The sequence below is a fragment of the Lynx rufus genome, unplaced genomic scaffold (genome assembly GCF_022079265.1).
Source record: "Lynx rufus isolate CCGP_SWC_20201006 ecotype Redwood Valley unplaced genomic scaffold, mLynRuf1.p SCAF_16, whole genome shotgun sequence".
In the NCBI taxonomy this organism is placed as follows: domain Eukaryota; kingdom Metazoa; phylum Chordata; class Mammalia; order Carnivora; family Felidae; genus Lynx; species Lynx rufus.
The window spans coordinates 13,766,991-13,788,689 of record NW_025814830.1 but is presented as its reverse complement, the minus strand read 5'-3'; the positions used below and the strand labels follow the sequence as shown (position 1 = coordinate 13,788,689).

The 21,699-nt window shown below is 55.9% G+C and overlaps 2 protein-coding genes across 3 annotated transcripts; both read left to right on the top strand.

Annotated features, from left to right (window-relative positions):
* The first annotated feature begins 2,288 nt into the window (after window positions 1-2,288).
* Window positions 2,289-10,428, top strand: KIRREL2 (kirre like nephrin family adhesion molecule 2). The gene is given in 16 exon segments (XM_047079188.1): window positions 2,289-2,334; window positions 2,337-2,798; window positions 2,996-3,145; window positions 3,688-3,837; window positions 3,997-4,157; window positions 4,542-4,692; window positions 5,204-5,309; window positions 5,423-5,571; window positions 5,800-5,927; window positions 6,019-6,151; window positions 6,458-6,558; window positions 6,723-6,942; window positions 7,444-7,548; window positions 7,840-7,943; window positions 8,291-8,356; window positions 9,517-10,428. Coding segments are annotated over 16 exon segments (2,568 nt in total). The 3' UTR covers window positions 9,853-10,428.
* A 1,144-nt stretch (window positions 10,429-11,572) lies between these two features.
* APLP1 (amyloid beta precursor like protein 1) lies at window positions 11,573-21,200 on the top strand. 2 transcript variants are annotated; one of them, XM_047078215.1, is made up of 17 exons: window positions 11,573-11,789; window positions 12,685-12,828; window positions 13,578-13,710; window positions 13,921-14,033; window positions 14,266-14,399; window positions 14,509-14,693; window positions 15,150-15,280; window positions 15,656-15,730; window positions 16,596-16,754; window positions 16,832-16,960; window positions 18,340-18,439; window positions 19,412-19,519; window positions 19,780-19,803; window positions 19,993-20,063; window positions 20,297-20,359; window positions 20,491-20,634; window positions 20,753-21,200. In XM_047078215.1, the coding sequence occupies exons 1-17, from the start codon at window positions 11,643-11,645 to the stop codon at window positions 20,849-20,851; spliced, it is 1,959 nt and encodes a 652-aa protein (XP_046934171.1). In that variant the 5' UTR covers window positions 11,573-11,642; the 3' UTR covers window positions 20,852-21,200. The 2 variants fall into 2 exon arrangements, with proteins under 2 accessions (XP_046934171.1, XP_046934170.1); XM_047078214.1 differs by having other exon boundaries at window positions 19,777-19,803.
* Window positions 21,201-21,699: the final 499 nt, after the last annotated feature.

Genomic DNA, 21,699 nt, shown 5'->3' with positions numbered 1-21,699 from the left:
GTGCTGACAGCTCGGAGCCTGGAGCCTGCTTCGGATTCTGTGTCTCCCTCTCCGCCCCTCTACTGCTCATACTCTGTCTCTCTCTGTCTCAAAAATAAATAAAAACATTTTTAAAAATTAAAAAAAAAGAGTACTTGAGGTATAAGTGTGCAAGGCAGTCAGAGTGGTGGGAGTGAAAGGCGGAGCTCAAGACTACACTCGCTGAGTGGGTATAGGAGCGAGCCCAGCTTGGGAGCCCTTGGCTGTGTGAGTTTTAGTTCATGAAGCTTCCCTCTGTCTCTCCCCAGCCTCTCTCTTCCCCCTTCCCCTCCTCCCCCACCTCTCTCCCCCCTCCTTTCCTCCCTCCCTCCCTCTCCATAAGGTGGTTACACCTCAGTCAACCTTTACCTCCGTCACTGTCTCTCTTTATGCCTCTACATGTCTCTGTTTTTCTGTGTTTCTTTGTTCTCATCTCTATCCCCCACTCTCCCCCCAGTGTTCTGTCTCTCACACGCACCAGAAACTCAATAAATATTTGTTCTCAGTCAATATTTGATTATACCTCTTTCTTTTATTTGTTTCTCCATCTCTGAGTCCTCCTGTTTCTCACATCTTTGAATTTTATAACCATATGCTGCTTGGCCTGCCCTCCCCATCCCAGTGTGCGCACACACACACATACACACTCACATGGGATAAGCTTCTTCTGCCTGCTTATCTCCTGCAGGAATTGGAATGGCCCGTTTCCTCCCCCCACCCCTATCGCCATGACTCCCTCCTCTGGTCTTCCTCCAGGAAAAAGATGAGGCATCTGGTCTGAGCCCCCACAGCTCCATACTTCATGTTCGCTCTAGTCTTTCTGCTTCCCTCCCATTACTGACCCCTAACCCTCCCCCACATTCCCTCTCCCAACTGCCCCCCCCCACGCCTCCCGGGGCACAGACTAGATGCAGAACTGGAGGTTCTGTCTTAGGGCCCTCTCACCAGATGGTGTCCCTCAGGGCCAGGGTGTAAAGCTGTCAGTTGCTGGGACCTTTAATTAGCACAAACCTTCCACCCTCCACTTTGGCTGTTTTCCTTCTCTGGATGCTCCTGGGACCTCAGGCTCTCCATCTTTCCATGCCTGTGGCCCAAGAGAGCTAGGAAGGGGAAGCGATGTCAGGTGTCTGGAAAAACAGCCTTACTACCTGACTTCCTCCCCAGGACTCAGGAGTCCTGGCTCCAAGCTCATCCTATGTCAAAATGCAGTCACTGGAGTCCCCAGAAGGAAGCCAGTTCAGGCCGCCAGACCTAGAAGTCTCTCAGACTCAGGAGTCCTGAAGCTTCTCCCCAAGGTCCTAGGAGTTGAGGCCTCCAACCCTCCCCCCTCAACGCACACACAGGACTTGGGGCAGATGTTCACCGTCTGTGATTTTCAAATCCTCCTGGGTCTGCGTGGGGGTGGGAGAGATTGGTGGTTAATCCACTGACTCTAAGACTTAAGACCAGATTTTCTGACCCCCTATCATCCTCTCCCAACTGCACCATGCTGCAGGCAGGGGACCTAGCTGAGTCCCCAGCTCCTCAGAAACTGGCAGTTCAGGCCATTAACTTGTCAGTCAACAGAGGTCTGTTCGCCCAGTCTTAGAATCCTAGAGTCCAAACGCCTGCCATGTGAGGACGTCAGAATCTGAGCTCAGGAACGAGAGAGAACCTGAGTGTGGGCCCCCAGTCACTACAGGCTCAGGAATGTCAGACCCAGGGTCCCAGCCCCCTCCAGGTCGCACTCGATTGGCTCGGGGTCCCGCCCACCTGCCGGGCCAGCTGCGCAGCGCACCGGCCGGCCAGAAGCGTGGGAACGCCCCAGCTGGGCGGCAGGCGGCCGTCAGGACAAGCTGCGCGGTTCCCAGCCTCCCCGCCTGCCCCAGCTCGGGCACCGCCGCCTCCCAGCCGTCGCCCAGCAACCACAGCGGGGACGAGGGGCTGAGCCGGGACTGCGGGGTCTCGGGAAGGGGGGGATGCTGGGGGCCTGGATTCCTGGATCCTTGGACGTGCTATGGGTTGCAGCAAAAGGGGTTCAACCCGTTTTTAAGAGGGGTTTTGAAGCGAGAAGAGCTGGACCCCCTCCTCTTCTCGGGGGTCCCGGTTGCCCCAGGCACCCCGGTGTCCTCTTCCTGACCCTCAGGCCCAGGGGGGGCCCGGGCCCCGCCTCCCCAGGGCGCGGAAACTAGCGAGGCCCCAGAGGCTCCCGTTTATAGCTTCGTTTCCACTCAGCGCCGTCCCTCCGAGGACCTGGGCTGAGCAAGTTTCTTCCACTCTCTCCCCCCGCCATGTCCCCCACAAGCCTGGCTGGGTGCAGGTGTCCAACTCAGCCGGGACGCCCTTCTTCGACCCAGGTGTTCTGGCTCCCAGACCCCAATTTGGCTGGGGCGCCCGCCCGCGGGGAAACCCCGCCCTGGTTGCCCCCATTCATCCAAGTCTCTGCCGCGCGAGTTCCTCAATGGGAAAGGGCGGGTCTCCAAGGGGGCGGGGCGAGTGGGATCGGGCCCTCCCCGGTCTCTCAGAGACAGAGGGCGCGGAACCCGCCTGTGTTTCAGAGTGTTGGAGCCTGCAGCTGGGCAGACTGGGGGAACTCCAGGCCAGAAACGGGGTGGCCTCTAGCCTGGGGCGAAGAGTCGGGCGCGAAGGGAGCTCCGACCAGGGTCGTGAGAGGTGTGCTATTGAGGAAGAAGTTAGCAGGGAAGCCCGTGCAGCAAGTCTGCGGAATCTTGGGGGACACACGACGGGGATGCTGGTCTCCGCCCTCCTCGTTCTCCTCTTCTGCCTCAGAGGGCATGCAGGTACCTCTAGGGACGGATGAATTTGGGGGGGGAGGATTGTTTGCCAGCTGCCTCTTTACTGGGGTGGATGGAACTGGGGGTTCAGACTCCTAGATCTGCCGGAGGAGAACTTCGGGAGCCTAGACTCCTGGGTCCCGAATGAGGGAGCTAAGATCGTTGCTAAACTCAACCTTACTCCCTTCCCCCAATTCTCCTAGGCCCGTCGCCCCATTTCCTGCAACAACCGGATGACCTGGTAGCACTGCTGGGGGCTGAGGCCCGGCTGCCCTGTGCCCTGGGCGAATACTGGGGGCTGGTTCAGTGGACCAAGGACGGGCTGGCTCTAGGGGGTGAAAGGGACCTACCAGGTGAGACTGTTCTCTCTACTCAGGAGGGGTTGGCTCCAGGTGGGGGTGCTGAGCTTGCGCCGTATCTGAAGTCTCTATTTTAATGTTTTCAAATTTAGGAAATTGATGGGCTCAGATAAACATCTGGGAGAACTGAAGTTTTAGCTTCTTTAGGGGGTAGGAGATTTTTGTTTGTATTATAAAATACTACATAAATGTAGGAAGGCATATAAAACACAAAAGGAAGATTTGCCAAATAAAGGAGACACTCGTGTAACTACTACTCATGACCCTTGTCAGCTCCTCAGAAGACTTTCTTATTCCCTCTCCTACCATAGCCCTCTCCTCACCCCAGACGTAGTACTAATCTGCTTTTTATAGCAATTGTTTTCTTTTTTCTGACGTTTTCACCCCCAAGTTTGCCATGACTCTGGATGGGAGAGGGTTAGTCTCTCTGGCTCAGCACCCACTTTTTGGTGTCTTTCTGGTGTGGGGTGCCTGGGAAAGGAGACTGAGGCCAGGAATTCAGAATCATGGTGTGACTGCCTCTTCCTTAACTTCAGGGTGGTCCCGGTACTGGATATCAGGGAACGCAGCCAGTGGCCAGCACGACCTTTACATTAGGCCCGTGGAGCTAGAGGATCAAGCATCATATGAATGTCAGGCTACACAAGCAGGCCTCCGCTCTCGGCCAGCCCAACTGCATGTGCTGGGTGAGGACTCAATCCACTTGTACCTGGGAAGCCCAGGGGGACAGCCAGTGCTTAGCTGAGTGTCAGAGTCCGAGGAGCCCAGAGGGGTGGTTAGTTAGAGCTGGGAAGATTGGGGTCTCTGGGCCCAGGGTCCAGCTCTGACTCCAATCCACCCCATAGTACCCCCAGAAGCCCCCCAGGTACTGGGAGGCCCCTTTGTGTCTCTGGTTGCTGGAGTTCCTGCAAATCTGACCTGTCGGAGCCGTGGGGATGCCCGCCCCATCCCTGAGCTGCTGTGGTTCCGAGATGGGATCCGTCTGGATGGGACCACCTTCCACCAGGTCAGGTCGAAATCCCTGTGCAGCTCTTGCCCATTCAGGGAAATCTGGGGTCTGCTCAGACCACAGGCTTATCCAGAGGAGAAAAGGGCATGGGAGGAAGGAAGTTCAAGGGTTAGGACCCTTAGTATGTGATTAAGGGTAAGGATTCCAGAGCCAGACATCTCGGGTTCAAATCCTTGCTAGTTGATCAAATCACTTGCCAGTTGATTGATCTTGAGTTCAGGTAACTTAACCTCTCTGTCCCTCAGGTTTCCTTATCTGTACAATAGGGACAATAATATTCACTTCATAGGGTAATCGTGAGGATTACTTTGAAGTGCCTGATACATAGTAAACACAATATGGCAAGAAGATGAAATCATTATTATTATTCATAACCTCCAGACCCTGCTGAAGGAAGGAACCACTAGGTTGGTGGAGAGCATCTTATCCTTGACTCCTTCCAGCGCTGATGACGGAGCCACCTTGGTCTGCCGGGCCCGGAGCCAGGCCCTGCCCTCAGGGAAGGATACAGCTATCACACTAAGCCTGCAGTGTGAGTGCGGTTAAAAATTGACCCTTCAGGCTGCAGGCCCTCGGGAAAAGAGAGGCCTGAGGTCTGGACTCCAAGGTTTGAGGAAAGAGGAGGCTGTGGACCTGGGACCCTGGGGAAATTGGGAACTGGAGTCTTGGACTTCTTAGCTCAAAAGGAAGAGGAGAGGGGCGCCTGGGTGGCTCAGTCAGTTGAAATTCAAACTTCGGCTCAGGTCATGATCTCATGGTCTGTGAGTTCGAGCCCCACGTCGGGCTCTGTGCTGACAGCTCGGAGCCTGGAACCTGCTTCAAATTCTGTGTCTCCCTCTCTTTCTGCCCCTCCCCCTCTCATGCTCTCTCTCTCTCTCTCTCTCTCTCTCTCTCTCTCTCAAAAATAAACATTAAAAAAAAAAAAGGAAGAGGAGAGTGGGGACCCAGACTCCTGGGGTGGAGAGGCTGGGCACTGGACTCAGATGCTCCATGGAGGTGTTCCAGGTCCTTGCCCACCGCTAACCATTGACCTACCTCCACAGATCCCCCAGTGGTGACTCTGTCTGCAGAACCACAGAATGTGCTGGAGGGAGAGAAGGTCACTTTCCTGTGCCAAGCAACAGCCCAACCTCCTGTCACAGGCTATAGGTGAGGTCGCCTCTCCTCAGCCCAGAGCAGGGTTTAGGGAGGACTAGGGTTGGGACGTGCGCGGGAGTGCCAGGGGAGCAGGGACAACATGAGCAGCCTCACTGCCTCTGCAGGTGGGCAAAGGGAGGTTCCCCCGTGCTCGGGGCCCGCGGACCAATGTTGGAGGTTGTGGCAGACGCCTCTTTCCTGATTGAGCCAGTGTCCTGCGAGGTCAGCAACGCAGTGGGTAGCGCCAACCGCAGCACAGCGCTGGACGTGCAGTGTGAGCGGAGGCGGGGCCCTGGGTGTGGCCAAAGTGGGGCAGATGGGGGGCGTGGCTGCGACTGGCTGCGGGAGAAGGTGGGACGGAAAAGGATGTAGGCAGGGATTGGCTGTGCTGGGTCAACGCCACGGGGAGCAGGGGCGGGAAGGTGCCTTTTCTGAGTAGCCGATCCTGGGTCTGAAGTTGCATCCCTCCCGACCATGTGACACCTCCTCTCCTCTCCTCCAGTCGGGCCGATTCTGCAGGCAAGGCCGGAGCCCATGTCTGTAGACGTAGGGGAAGACGCTTCCTTCAGCTGTGCCTGGCGCGGGAACCCGCTCCCACGGGTAACTTGGACCCGCAGCGGGGACGCGCAGGTGAGACCCGATCTAAAGCCTGTGGCCGTGGCTGGCGGTGGACAGAACTTCCTCTCAAGGTCCTGCCCCTGATGCCCCTACCCTCTCCCAGGTGCTGGGCTCTGGGCCCACGCTGCGTCTTCCGTCGGTGGGGCCCGAGGATGCAGGCGACTACGTGTGCAGAGCTGAGCCGGGGCTCTCTGGCCTGGGGGGCGGCGCTGCGGAGGCTAGGTTGACTGTGAACGGTGAGAAAGTGGCGCTTCCTAGAAGACCTGGCAGAGCCTGGGACGGGACACAGAGTGGGCAGAGGGGGCCAGCCCTAAACGGGGGTGGGCGTGCCCTTGAGAGGGAGAGCTTTTTGGACGGCGGGGCCTGGGGCTGGGAGCCAGACCACGCGAAGGCGAGCCTCTGAGGGATTCGGGGTTTGTTGAGGGGCGTGGCCTGGTTGATTGACTTTAGTGAAGAGTGCCGAGACCTGGCCCCGCCTTATTGAGAACTGACGTTTCTGAGGGCAGGGCCTCTATATGACTGGTCCACAATCTCCAAAACAGCTCCCCCAATTGTGACCGCCCTGCATTCTGCGCCCGCCTTCCTGAGGGGCCCCGCCCGCCTGCAATGTCTAGTCTTTGCATCTCCGGCCCCAGATGCTGTGGTAAGGGAATGTCCCCGCTCTCACGACCAGCCCAGTTGTTATCCCTGTCCTCCCAAGCCAGACCCCCAAAACTGCTATGACCACCTCTAACTTTTCGACACCTTGCCTGCCCTTCCTTCCTTCTCCAGTCTCCTTAATGACCTCCTTTTTGTGTGTGCCCCCAGGTCTGGTCTTGGGATGAGGGCTTTCTGGCGGCGGGGTCGCAGGGTCGGTTCCTGGTGGAGACATTCCCAGCCCCGGAGGGCCGCGGGGGCCAGGGCCCAGCCCTGATCTCTGTGCTACACATTTCGGGGACCCAGGAATCGGACTTCAGCAGGGGTTTCAACTGCAGTGCCAGGAACCGGTTGGGTGAGGGAGGCGCCTGGGTCAGCCTGGGGCGTAGAGGTGAGATCCTGGGCCTGAAGCCTCCAAATCTGAGGATCCCAAACCCCCACACGCCACAGTCTCTAAATCAAAGACCTCCAAATGCAGACACCCTCAAATCTTGAAAGCCTCAAAACTATGAGTCCCTTGAATCCTGAGACCCTCAAAACAGTAAATTCCTTCAAATACGGAATTCTAAACTGAGAGACACCCCCCCCACACACACACACTTAGGTGCCCCAAAGAAAGGAAGTTCCAAATATGGGGAATGGTAAAGTTAAAAACCCTTCAAACTCTAGGACTCCCTAGAGCCAGGGAGTTTAAACTTGTGGAACCTCAAATTCGTGAGCCTGTAAGCCTAAGGGACCTCAAGCTAAGGGACTTACAAACTTGGGTATCCCCAAACTTGGGGACTTTTTGAATCCAGAGACGCCAACGCAAGCAAGTCCTGCGTCCCTGTTCCCCAGTTCTTCCTGGGTCTCATGCTTACCCTCCTCAGAACATCCCCTCTCCTTCCTGTAGACTTGCTGCCCACAGTGCGGATTGTGGCTGCAGTGGCTGCTGCAGCCGTGACTCTTCTTATGGTCATCATTGGGGTGGCCCTCTGCTGCTGGCGCCATGGCAAGGGTCAGTGACTGAGCCCCACCTCAGCACCATCCCCCAGCCCCCTCCCCCCACTGACCTGGCTGAGACCCGCCCCAGTCTCACCTCTCGGGCCTCAGACTCACCTTCAGACCCTGGTTCCTCCCTCATGCCCTAAGTCCTTCTCCTCAGGGTCACACTCCTCCCCCTTGCAGGTTCTCATTGGTTCCCAGCCTCCTGACCCAACCCAGCCCTCTCTCTTCCTGTTCATTGGTCTCTGCAAACCATGACCCTGCCCCATCACTTATCTCTGCCTCCCACTGTCCCTGGCCTCAGCCTCTTTCTCCAAGCAAAAGAACCTGGTACGAATCCCAGGCAGCAGTGATGGCTCCAGTTCAAGAGGCCCTGAAGAGGAGGAGACCGGCAGGGGCGAGGACCGGGTAGGATGCAGGGTCCCCAGACAAGACTCAGCCTCTAGAACAACTAGTAACCCAGTCCCAACTGTTCTCCCAGTCCCCACTGAGCCCCCAAACTCAAAGGTGGTCCACATCCTAATAAGTAATCCCGGGCTAACATGTCCTCCAAGTCCAAATATGCTCCTGACCCAGTTATCCCCTAGACCAAATATGTCCCCAGGGCCCTTTGTTGTCTTGAGTCTAGACCCCAGCTCCAGGTGCTCTTGGTCCCTCCTGCCTGGCCTCCACTGTCCAACTGAGGGTTGTTAGGGTCTGGTGCTGGACCAGGAGGATCCTCTGAGTGCCCCCTCTCACTAAGCACCCTATCCCAGGGCCCCATCGTGCACACGGATCACAGTGACCTGGTTCTGGATGAGGAAGGGGCTCTGGAGACCAAGGTAAGTGTTGGGAAGGGATGGTTTCCTTTCACGGAGTCTCCAGCTCTCTCCCTGCTTGGTCCCCTCCTTTTTCACTCTCTTGCCCCCAGAGCTAGGACCTAGCCCCCTCCACACTTTCCTCCTGCCTCCTGGGCCACTTCACCCACCTCCAGGTCCTGTTTGCACAGCTGCTGATAATGCCCACAAATGTGTCCCAGCCTTGGCCTCCCTCTTGGAGCCCCACATCAGGGCTCACTCTGCCTGTGCTTTCCCATCACAGTCCTGCCTCAGGTCTCCTGGATGCCTCTGCCAGGCCCCTTCCTACCTACCAGCTCCCGCACTGGCCTCACTTCTCCCCAAACCGGCCCTTCCTTTGAAGTCCCCTCTCTTGGCCTCCACTGACCTCAGTCCCTAGCCCAGAGCCCTTCTCTGTCCCCTCTGTACCTAGCACATGCTATTCTATTGGCCTGAAACACCACTTTCCTTCCCATACTACCTAATTCTGCCCTTCATTCCTCTGGTCTCAGCTCACACATTTCTTGTTCTAGAAAGTCCATGCTTCCCTACTCACAGCCCTGATCATTCTGTCTGTGTTCCACCTGCCACAACTAGGACGACTCTGCCCTGGATTCCCATCCCAGCCCTGAAATCCTGTTTGTGCTTCCCCATCAGGCCTTCTCACTCTGCCTATATTTCCCTCATCACTACCCTGACCCCCCTGGACTCTGGTGATTTGCCATTTCCTCTTTGGCCTGGGATCTCCATGTAGGCAGGGCCCAGTCTCTCCCCTTGATAGACATGTCCAGCAGCAGCATAAGACGACACAGAATCAAAGCCTTGGGGCCGGTGGGCAGATGAATGAATGAATGTCTTGGTCTCAACCCCTCTGTTCCCACTGCATCTCCTTCCAAACCACCAGCCCTCAGCAAGCCTATACTCCTCTGTTGCTGCCTTTCTCTGCCCATTTCCGTCTGTCCTTTTATCTCTTGTCTCTGTTTTCCTGTCCCAATTTGTCTTCCTATCAGTCTGTATGTCTATCTCTCTGACTCTGGGTCTCTGTTTGCTCTTGCTTCTGTCTTTTTGTCTCTCTCTAGGTCTGGCTCTAAGTGTATCTCTCCATTAGTGACCCTCACCCCATCTTATATCCTCACATACATTAACAAATCCCATTTGTCCCTCAGGACCCAACCAATGGTTACTACAAGGTCCGAGGAGTCAGTGTGAGCCTGAGCCTTGGTGAAGGCCCTGGAGGCGGCCTCTTCTTGCCACCCCCCTCCCCCCTTGGACCTCCAGGGACCCCTACCTTCTATGACTTCAACCCACACCTAGGCATGGTCCCACCCTGCAGACTGTATAGAGCTCGGGCAGGTTATCTCACCACACCCCATCCTCGAGCTTTTACCAGCTACATCAAACCCACATCCATTGGACCCCCAGATCTGACCCCCAGGACTCCACCCTTCCCATACGCTGCCTTCCCCACACCCAGCCACCCACGTCTCCAAACTCATGTGTGACACCTCTCCAAGTGAAGAGTCCTGGGATCTTCAACTTGCCATAATGGATTGTCCTGATTTCTGAGGAACCAGAACAAGATGGTGACCTTACTCCTCCAAAATTGAACACTGATGGGAGAGAAAGATCATTACAATTGTCTGGATTACTGGTGTACAGTCAGCTCAGTCAAAGGGGACTGAGGTCCCCAAGTGGGAGCAAGATGGCAACTATGACCGACTATTCCCCTGTGTAAAAGAGATTCAAGATGGCAGATGGGCTCTTTGTAGATGGATGGGGACAGGGGGTGATGGGATGGAAGGCAGGGATGGAAATTGTTTCCAGGTGTGGAAAGAAGAGATTTCAAGATGACCACCTATACTGAGAAAAAGGCAACGTAGGTTAAGATGGAGGCCAGACCAGGCCCTGTCCTGGTTCTCCCTGAGGCACCCTTTGCTTGGCCAATTCAAGTGCAGCCAAGATAGCTAATTACTCTCTGGGAACCCCAGATGGCCACCATCTCGATTCCTTTCAACTTCCTTAAGGGCCCTGGATGAACTGAATCCAAGGAATGAAGATAGGGTGAGAACCATCATGGGGAGAGGAGAGTAGTGTGGGGTGGGTGGGGTGGAATCTTGGAATGAGAATATTTATGTTTAATAATAAAAAAAAAAGTCAATAAGTGAATGCGTCTTGGAGATCCTCCTGGCATTATTACCCTCCATCAAGGAAGGGGTCCATTAAATCAGCCCTAAGACCCTTCCTCTACCCTATTCTCTACCCTAGGTGATGAAGTGGCTGTAGGAACAAAACCTTGAGCCACCTCCCAGCCTTTTGCTACCCATTTAGCACTCCAGGCTCTTTTAACATACATCTACATAAACACACATGCACAGATGCACATACATGATAGTGCTGCCCCAGTTGGCTTGCGGAAAACAGAATTCTACAGTTATTTAAGGAGACAAAGCAGTGAGCCCTGAAGAGTAGGCAGGGTGGGAGAGGCTAGGGGTGAGAAAATAGAAATGCCATGGTCCTTAAAGCAAGGATAGGGTTGAGGCCCTTGTCCTGAGGTGCTGGGTACCTGACTCAGGTCATCCTTAAAGAAAGGACCTACGGGCTTTGGTTTTATGCATCCTTGAGCTAGGAATTAAAGGTCCAAACACCTGGGATCCTTGGAAAGCAGAGCAGAAGGCCAAGACCCCAGGTCCTAGGGAGAAAGGGTGGGGGCTTGCTCTCTGGTCCTGAAAAAGAAAGGGCCCACAGTCCAGATTCCTGGATCTGAGAAAGAAGGGGACTGGATCTCATCTGCTGTGTCCTTGATTAGGGAAATTTCAGAGCCTGTATTCCTGGGACCTCAAGAGACAAATCTATCGGGGGACGGTGGAGGTCTTCAATGTTGGCATGCCTGGAAGAGAAAGAGGCTGATTTGTGAGTGTCTGGGTCTGAGGGAAGAGAAAGCTGGGGGTGAGGGTCCTGAGAAAGGGCTCAAAACGGCGGAGCCTATGACCCAGACTGCCGGCTAGGCCCTTGCATGGGGTGGGACTCCTGGAATCTCTAGGAGGCGGGGGCCTGGCGCTGGCTCCCACCCGGGGTTCCCGAGCTGCTCCAGTCTGCGCAGAGCTGCCACGCTATTGTCCTGGCTAGGAAGGCGGGGCCGGCGTGGGGCGGGGCTGGCGGCGCCGGCGCAGCCCGGGGGCGGCGGGAGGAGGCGGTGGCGGCGGCGGCGGTGGCGCTGGGAGCTCCTGTCACCGCTGGGGCCGGGCCGGGCCGGGCCGGAGTGCAGGGGACGTGAGGGCGCGAGGGCCGGGACATGGGGCCCACTAGCCCTGCCGCTCGCTGTCTGGGCCGCCACCCGGGCCCGCCGCCGCTGCCGCTGTTGCTGCCACTATTGCTGCTGCTTCTGCGCGCGCAGCTCGCCGTCGGGAGCCTGGCCGGTGGGAGCCCCGGCGCGGCCGAGGTGAGGCCCGGCCGGGTCCTGGGGGATGGGGGAAGGGGCGGGACCGGGCCTTGGGCCCGGACGCGGACGCGTCCAGGGCAGAAAGCGCAGTCTTTCCGGCCAAGTGGTAGGCCCCCATACGTCCCTAATGGCACTAGGCATTCAGGAACCCAGGGGTTCAGGTCCCAGTTCCCCCATCTTCTGTCCTCCCAGCTGCCTCCCGCCGCTAGCTTAGGAACTGGCTTTTCCAGAGCCGTGGTCCCAAAAGCCCAGCCCCCTCAGACCCTCTCGACCTAGGTGAGTCAGCCCCAACCAGACAGGACCCACCAGACAGTAAGACACCTGGATCCAAGAATCTTGGCCCCTTGCATCCTCTGGACATATTTGAGGGCCCCCTCAGCCTCCCAGAACCGAGGAGTCTAGGTCTTCAGACACCGACCCCCGACCCAGGATGTAGCTTTCCAGCCCTCAAAGGACCTGGTGCCCAGGCCTGCAGGGCCCTGAAGCCAGACCTTGTCGTCTTTGCACCGGAGAATAGGACCCTGAGCTAGGGATGGTGGGAGGAGGGGCCAGAACGCCTGGGTTCTGGCCTCCTCCCCCGCGATTCAGTTTTAACCCCTTCGGGCTCCAGTGCGGCTGCGCCGGGGTGGAGGCGGAGCCTGTCTCCGCGGCAACAAGGCCGCGAGCCTCTCGGGGGACCTGGGTCGCCATAGCAACGGGAGAGCTGCGGCGCCCCCGCCCAGTGGGAGCTGTTTCCCGGGGAACAGTCAGTACCTCTTAGGAGGCGGGTGCGCGGTACTTGGTGGAGGGGCTGGTGCTGGGGTTCTGAACCTCCGGGTCCTAAGGAGCAAAGGTCTGGGGGACACACGTGACAGCGTCCCTGGGCCCTCTCTGACCCCTCTGACCCGACCCTCAGGCTCCAGGGTCGGCCCAGGTGGCTGGACTATGTGGACACCTAACTCTTCACCGGGACCTGCGCACCGGCCGCTGGGAACCAGACCAACAGCGCTCACGACGCTGTCTCCGCGACCCGCAACGGGTGCTGGAATACTGCAGACAGGTGGGCGGGACCTGCTGGGAGGGGCGTGGTCCGCAGGAAAACGGTTCCGAGACTGTCCGGATAGCCCAAAATAAAGAAGCTAGTCGTGCAAAAGGCATGGTCCAGGGAGAATGAGAGATCTAAGTAGTCAGGGGAAGCTAGGGGGCGTGGCTGAGAAAGAGGAGAATTTAGGATAGGGCAGGACCTGTTTTTGAGAAACTAGGGCAGGAAAGGAGAACTGTGCAAAGAGGGTCAGCTAAGAACTGTATCCAGTGAAGAGACAGTTTAGCAATCTGTGGTAGGTACCTTAAGGAGTAGGGGCACAGGTGGGCGTGGTCAAAGGAGAGGCGGGGCTAAGAAAAAAGACCTTTTGGACCTGCAAGAGAGTGGAGCCCAATGCGAGAGTGGAAAGCTGGGAGGTGTAGCTATGAAAAGCCAGTTCTAATACAAAGAGAAGGGATGCTTACTGAGAGGCCAAACAGAGAAAACGGTGAGGCTTAAAAGGAGGGCGGAACCTATTGGAGGAGGGGACAGAGGTGACAAGAAGAGAGGCAGGTTTACGGGGATTGAGTTTCTGGGCAGATGGCGGGGCTTCTGAGGGAGAGCTACTGGGGGCGTGGCCAAGGAGCTTGCTGGCTTAGCTACCGAGTCTACCGAGAAGCAGAACCTAGGGAGATCACTAGAGCCTTGTAAAGGGCCATGGCCAGTGGAGAAGCACAGCTGGCAGGGGGCGAGGCTGTGGGCTGATCACTCTCACCCGCTGCCCCCAGATGTACCCGGAGCTGCAGATTGCACGTGTGGAACAGGCGACACAGGCCATCCCCATGGAGCGCTGGTGTGGGGGCTCTCGAGGTGGCCGCTGTGCTCACCCCCACCACCAGGTGGTGCCTTTCCAATGCCTGCGTGAGTACCAGGCTGGGGGCAGGGAACAGAAGTGGGGGTTTCCCTGGGGTGAGATTCTGAGCCCTGGTCTCAGGCTCATATTAGGAAGCTGGATGCATGCCTGGGTCCAGAGTGGGGCAGAGAAACCTCTGAGGATAAAATGTCTGGATTCTGAAGAGGGTAGAGCTAGTGTCTGTGGGAAGGTCTCACTCTGGTGCCCCCACTCTCCAGCAGGTGAATTCGTGAGCGAGGCCCTGCTGGTGCCTGAAGGCTGCCGGTTCTTGCATCAGGAGCGCATGGACCAGTGTGAGAGTTCAACTCGGAGGCATCAGGAGGCACAGGAGGTCAGGACCCTGGCCCATCCATTCTCACTCCCCAACCCAGGAATCCAGTCCCCTAACAACCCACACCCCCCTCCCCAAACCTGACTCTGGGCCTCAGCCCCCTCTCCCCACTGGGACAGAATCAGGAATCCAGGCCCCCAGTCCCATCAGTCCCCAAGACCCAGGCATCCAGGCTCCCTCTCTACCCTCTCCTAGCCCACAATCCTGGCATCTGGGCCTACTCTTCCCGCAGGCCTGCCGTTCCCAGGGCCTCATCCTGCATGGCTCGGGCATGCTTTTGCCCTGTGGCACGGATCGGTTCCGAGGTGTGGAGTATGTGTGCTGCCCCCCTCCAGTCACCCCTGATCCATCTGGGACAGCAGTTGGGTGAGTGGGAAGGAACCCTCCACGCCCATCCCAAGGCTCCTGAAGCAGGAAATGGAAGCCTGGGGGCCTGGGTCGTATTCTCACTGCCTCAAGTCTTCTGTTCCCTCAGTGACCCCTCCACCCGGTCCTGGCCCCTAGGGGGCAGAGTAGAGGGGGGTGAGGACGAGGAAGAAGAGGAATCCTTCCTACAGCCAGTAGACGATTACTTCGTGGAGCCCCCACGGGCTGAAGAGGAAGAAGAGGAGGAAAGAGTCCCACCCTCAAGCTCCCATAGCCCTGCAGGGTTCAGCAAAGGTGAGACTGTCTCTGAACTCTTAGTTCCCTCTATCCTGGAGGGAGGATGATTTGAGGGAGCCTTGGTGTAGAGGCATCTTTGGGAGGGACCTGTTGGGGAGAGACCCAACTGGGGGGAATGGAAGGGATGGGAGTAACGCTGGGTAAAGAAGAGGTGGAAGGGCTGTCCTGTGCAGAATGCAAAGGGTGAGGGTGGCTTGGGGGTACCTGAAAGTGGAGGAGCCATCTGGTAGTTCCTAAGGATTGTTTTGGGGAAGCTTGAAGGATGGTGTAGATTTCTAAGCTTTGCAAGAACATGCCCAGTTCAGAACTATATCTCTCATGATGCCCTGCACCATCTATGGTTAAGTAGACACATGGTGGTCTCCAGTGTGCTCTAGGAGATGTAGTTCTCCAAGAAGGGAGGGTAACCTGAAGATGGGCTTCAGACTGATTCCCCGGTTCCTGGCCTTGCAGTGACCACCACCGCAAGGCCCACAGATGGTGTGGACGTGTACTTTGGCATGCCTGGAGAAATCAGCGAACATGAGGGTTTCCTGAGAGCCAAGATGGACCTGGAGGAACGTAGGATGCGCCAGATTAATGAGGTGATGATACTGGGGCCTCAGGATTTCCCACAACACGGAACTCCCTGAATACCAGGAATTTCTTCAGAGGCACATTGAGACTACCTCCAAAGACTCCCCAAGCCCCCATCCAACCCCTAATCCTCAACACCACCTCTGGGATGACCAGGGATCCCTGACCCACCTAGAATCCCACTGAGATGCCAGCAGATTCTATGGAAACTCTGGTGAACTGCATTCTTCCACTTACATTCCTTCAGAGCCTGACCTCTTGTGAACTCAAGAGCAAGTAGGACTTATAGGATCTGGAGCCTCCAAAGTCTGGAAGAGGGATTGGGGGACTCACTGGGTGGAGCAGGGTAGATTCGAGGATCCCGAAGTTCCTCTTGCCCCTAGGTGATGCGTGAATGGGCCATGGCAGACAACCAGTCCAAGAACTTGCCGAAAGCTGACAGACAGGCCCTGAACGAGGTAGGACACCCTCTGGTGGGTCCTACTTTTGCCTGTCCGATACCTAGGACACACCTGGTCTCAGTTGGGTCCAGGCCTGGTCTTGGCTCATCCTGTCCCACCCCTTCCTACTTATATTGGTCTCTCCTGGCCCCCTCCCTCCATTTGGCTCCACTCCTCTTGGCCTATGTCTGACCTGGCATTTCTCTCCTCTTCAGACTGGCCTTGTTTTGCCTTGATCCTCACTTGATCCTTACCTCTCAGAGCAGGCTCTGTGGTCATCTCCCAAACTGAGTCCCAGCAAGATGCATCCTGGTCCTTCTCAGCATCCTTGATTCATTCACATTCCTATTAGGCCCCATCCCCTGACTCTGGTCCCACCCCTCTAATCTCACTTTCACTCTCAGTCCCTCCTCAGTAGGCCCAGCCTCATGACTCACTGATCACCTCTAGAGGCCCCACCCCCTCCTCCTAGGTTAGCCCCATTCCTGATCTTTGCTCCACCCCTCTAGGTCCTATTTAGGCACAGCCATCTCCAGTTGGCCCCGCCCAGGCCTACAGCCTTACCTTTCCTATAATACTTGGAAAATATTTCACCAGAACATGAGCTGCCTCAGTTCCTAGATTGTTCCCACCCGGTAGAGTTTACATCCTCAGATCAGCTCCCAATTGGCCTGGTCCTGCCTGCACTCTGCCTGGTCCTGTATCCCCACTCCTTCCAGTCCACATCCTGTGATCTGGTCCCACCCTAGAGTCGATTCTACTCGTGCCTAGACCCACCGCACCACCCTCCGCCACATGGCCCTACAGACTGCCTTTCCAGAGTGTTGACCTGGACTTTCACCTATCTTCACTTCTCCTGGCCCTGTGCTCACCCCCTTGCCAGCACTTCCAGTCCATTCTGCAGACCCTGGAGGAGCAGGTGTCTGGTGAGCGACAGCGCCTGGTGGAGACCCACGCCACCCGAGTCATCGCCCTTATCAACGACCAGCGCCGGGCAGCCTTGGAAGGTTTCCTGGCAGCACTGCAGGGAGATCCGCCTCAGGTGTGGGAGCCGTGGGGGCAGGGGCGGTGGGTGAAAAGGTCTGGGGCAGGCCTAGGCAGCCTTTGTCCCTTCCACAGGCAGAGCGCGTCCTGCTGGCCCTGCGGCGTTACCTGCGTGCAGAGCAGAAGGAACGAAGGCACACGCTGAGGCACTACCAGCACGTGGCTGCCGTTGATCCTGAGAAGGCCCAGCAGATGCGCTTCCAGGTGCTCAGATGCTCCTGGCTCCCAAATACCCTGTTGTCCCTCAGACCCCAGTCTCCAGGGCCCCACCCCTCAGACCCTCTTTCTGTCCTTTGAACCTCTACCTATCCCTGGCAAGCTTGCCCCCATGCCTCTCCCCAGTCTTGGGACCTTTCCAGCCCCTTGGACCCCTACTTCCTGACCCTGGAATGTTGCCCTTTACCCCCACCCTGGCTCCTTGCCTTTGACCCCCTTCTTGTCCCTTTGATTCCTACTTCCTTTCCCAGAATTTTCCTCCAATGCCTTGAACCCTGTTCCTGTCCCTCAGTTCTCCTTCCTCCCAAACACCACTTATTTTCCATGCAACCCTTATTCTGTGCCCTCAGATCCCAATTCCTAGTTCTTCGATGTTCTCTTCCTGTCCATGAATACTCCATTCTGTGCTCTTGAATTCCATGTCTTGCCCTTGAAAGACATCATTTCTGGGGCTCCTGGGTGGCTCAGTTGGTTAAGCATCCGACTTCAGCTCAGATCATGATCTCACGGTTCGTGAGTTCGAGCCCTGCGTCAGGCTGTGTGCTGACAGCTCAGAGCCTGGAGCCTTCTTCAGATTCTCTCTCTCTCTCTCCCTCTCTCTCTCTCTCTCTCTCTCTCTCTCCCCCCCCTCCCTTGCTTATACTCTCTCAAAAATAAATAAATAAAAAACATTAAACAGGGGGTGCCTTGGGTGCTCAGTCAGCTGAGTGACTTCGGCTCAGGTCATGATCTCGCGGTCAAGCCCCACGTTGGGCTCTGTGCTGACAGCTCAGAGCCTGGAGCCTGCTTCAGATTCTGTGTTTCCCTCTCTCTCTGCCCTCCCCCAACTTGTGCTCTGTCTCTGTATCTGTCTCTCTCTCAAAATATAAACATAAAAAATTTTTAAAATTTTAAACAAAAAAGAAGACATCATTTGTATATGACTCTCTAATCCCATTTCTTTCTCTATAATCCCTGAAACCTTACTTTCTATTTCTCAGACCCTACTTTCTGCTCCTCCTACCCACTTCCTCCACTTCCTATCTTCTATGCCATATCCCTGGTATGTTATACGTACATTGTCTCTTGTGCATTTTTCCTAGTGACTACTCCTTTTCTTTTTGCCTTAATTCCTTTTCCAAGCCTCTTACTTCCTGTCTTCTATACACCTTTTCCTTTTCTTTTTATTCTGCTTCGCCTCCAGTTTCCTTCCTCCTCTGGCCCAATTACTGGCTCTTGTGCCCTACTTCCTGTCCATTGTATATGCTATTTTTCCTTGGACCCTATTGACCTTCCTTCTGCACTCTGCCTCAGTTTCCCCATCTCTAGGCAGTAGGCTAGAGAACTGCCTACTGCCCAGTTCATCGTTCATCCTCACCTCCCCACAGGTGCAGACCCACCTTCAAGTAATTGAGGAAAGGATGAATCAGAGCCTGGGGTTGCTGGACCAGAACCCCCGCCTGGCTCAGGAGTTGCGGCCCCAGATCCGTGAGTGCCTGTGACCCCTGGTTCCCATTCCTGATCTGTGAAGGCAGATATTGACCCCCAAACTTTTCTTCCCCCCTCCACTGTTTCAGTTATTTATTCCTATGTAACAAACTCCAGAACATAGTGGCTTTAAAGACAACTATTTTCTTTGCTCATGATTCTGCCATCTGGTCTGTGTGTGGCTACTCTTGGCTAGCAGATCAGTTAAGGGATGGGACTCTGGCACAAACAGGCCTCTCTTCCTCTCCATGTCAGCTCAGGGTCTCTTATCCATGGAGCCCCTCTGCATGGTCTCTCAGCAGGATACCTGGACTTCCTGCACAGTGGTTCACGCTCCCCAAAGCATGAAAGTGAAAGCTGCCAAGTCTTCTTAAGGCAGGGGCCCACCTTCTGTTGATTAAAGCAAGTGACAAACTCAGTCCAGATTCAAAGGGAGGAGGCCTACATGAGAGCGTGAGCACCAAAAAGTGTGATCTCCCAAAGCCCCCAGATCTATTGTGACTTCCTACTGGATGTCCCACACCTATCCCTGCTCTTTAAAGAGGCCAGTCTTGGGGTGCCTGGGTGACTCAGTCAGTTAAGTGTCTGACCTTGATTTCAGCTCAGGTCATGATCTCACAGTTCGTGGGATCAAGCCCTGCATCAGGCCCTGCACTGACAGTGTGGAGCCTGCTGGGATTCTCACTCGTTCTCCTTCTCTCTCTATATATGCCTCCCCCACTCATGCTCTTTCTCTCTCTCTCTCAAAATAAATAAATAAACATTTTTTAAAAAGAGGCCATTCTCTTGAAACTTCAACCTCCGTCCTCCCTGCCAGGGGTACCTTCATCTAGCTCCCCAATTTCCCCAGATCATACTTACAGCTACCCCCAATCACTCTAGTATTAGGGTGCCATTTATTCACCTGGTTTTGCTTTGTGGCATCCCTATGGGGGTCGTGATGTCGACCCCCTTTCTGCATGTTCCCCTCAGAGGAACTTCTCCACTCTGAGCACCTGGGTCCCAATGAATTGGAAGCCCCCGCCCCAGGGGGCAGCAGTGAGGACAAGGGTGGGCTGCAGCCTCTGGATTCCAAGGATGGTGAGTTCACCCAAATGTAGATAACCCTAGACTTTGGGGGACAGGCACCCAACCCAATCCTAATCCCTTAAATTTGGGGGGTATCTTAGCCACCACAGTGAATGGGAGAGGATAGGAACGGATGTCTAAGGTTGTGGAAGCCTCTGTAGGATCCTTGATCCTCCTGCCTTGGCTGGGAGGGTGTGTCTCCACCCTTTTCCTCCATGATGCCCTCCTTTCTTCACTGTTCCACCTGTCTTGCTTCTTCTGGCTGCCAGCAGACACCCCCATGGCCCTTCCGAAAGGTGAGTATCTCCCAGAATAGACCCCAGCCACCGAATCCCACTAGTCCCTGAGCCCCGAACGGAAAAGGGTCCATACATTGGGAACTCCCGACCTGCCGGGGTAAAGTCCGGTGCCCCTTCTGACCGCCTCCTCAGGCAGGGGTAGCACCATTCTCAACTCTCAGTAATGAGATAGGACTTGGGGGTTAGGGTCCACAGAACAAGACGCTGCATCCTCTGGGAAAGAGAAGATGTCCCCCCTGGAGCAGTATGAGCGAAAGGTAAGTGAGACCTGTGGACGTTGAGGGTGGATGGGAGAGGGGTCCTGGACGCCTCGGTCTGAAGGAGGAGGGTGTTAGGGGTTTGGATCCTTTGGCCTGAGGGAATAAGGGATTGAGGACAAGGACTTTGGGGTCCTAAGGAAGAAGAAGGCTGGGGATGCCCTACTGGGGCCCAGGGGAGGAGGAGGCTGGTGCCCAGACGCCTGAGTCCCTGACACCTCCTGCTCCCCCAGGTGAATGTATCTGTTCCAAGGGGTTTTCCTTTCCACTCAGCGGAGATTCAGAGAGATGAGCTGGTAAGAGGAGGATTATTCTGGATACCTAGGGGGAGAGGTCAGAAGGCAGTGGCTAGGCTGTGACTCCCAAAGCCACACAGGGCCCTGGTGAGCCTCACAGATGGCCCCTGCCCCATGTCCTCTCCATGCAGGCACCAGCTGGGACAGGTGTATCCCGAGAGGCCGTGTCTGGTCTGCTGATCATGGGAGCAGGTGGGGGCTCCCTGATCGTCCTCTCCCTCCTGCTCTTGCGCAGGAAGAAGCCCTATGGGGCTATCAGCCATGGAGTGGTGGAGGTGAGAGGCACAAAGACATGGTATATGGGGAAGGAGTTCCAGAGCCTGGGCACAGGGGCGCTGTGAGATCTGCGGTCAGGTCTCTATGCCCCTCTGTTCCTCCCTGCCCCAAATGCAGGTGGACCCTATGCTGACCCTGGAGGAGCAGCAGCTGCGTGAACTGCAGCGTCATGGCTATGAGAACCCCACCTACCGCTTCCTGGAGGAACGACCCTGAACCAGCCCCCTTCACCCCTTTGGCTGAGCCCAGAGCTTCCCTCTTCCTGGAGCCCCAGAACCCCAACTCCCAGCCTGGGGGAGGGGTCTCAAAATTGTTCATTTCACACTCTTTGTGAGGGGACTGGAAATTCTTATTTCCCCTTTCCAATTCCAAATTCCATCCCCAAGAAATCCCCAGGTATTCCCAGCTGCCTCCCTGCTTGGGACCTCCTCACTTTAATTTATTTTGTAAGTTAATTTATTGTTCCTTAACGTGACCACCAGCTTGGTCCCAGTGTCTGTTGTTCCCTAGAATTCACCCTCCCATGTGATCCCCACTAACATCCCAATAAAATCCTTTTCCCCACCAGGCCATCCTGCGTCTCTTGGGGGGGAATCAGTGTGTAATCATAGCTCTGGACTCTGGTGCGGATCCCTGCCCAGGCCTCCTTCACCTCTGAAAACAGTATGAAGGATCTTTAAATCTGGGCGGGGCCTTTAGGAAGGGTGGGGCCCAAAGACTTGGAAGGCTCCCTCTGCCCGCTCAGAAGCTTTCCGAGGTGCCAAACGGTGTGTTACTTCTAGACCTGTATTTGCTGAACCCCAGGGTAGACTCCGAGGAAGCTGTTTCTAGCAGTTTCTCCTGCCTTCTGTTCACCCTCACTCTCAGTCACACACAGCATCCACCCCCAACCTTCGAGCCTAAGGAGAGAATGAGGATCTTGAAACTCTCTTCCCATTCACAAGCCTTCATCACTTCTTTGGGAGGCAATAGGAATCCCCCTGATATGTGGAAATCCAGTTATGTCCTAGGGAGGGGTATGTGATGTCTGCAAGCACCTACTGGAATTTAAACCCTCATGCGCC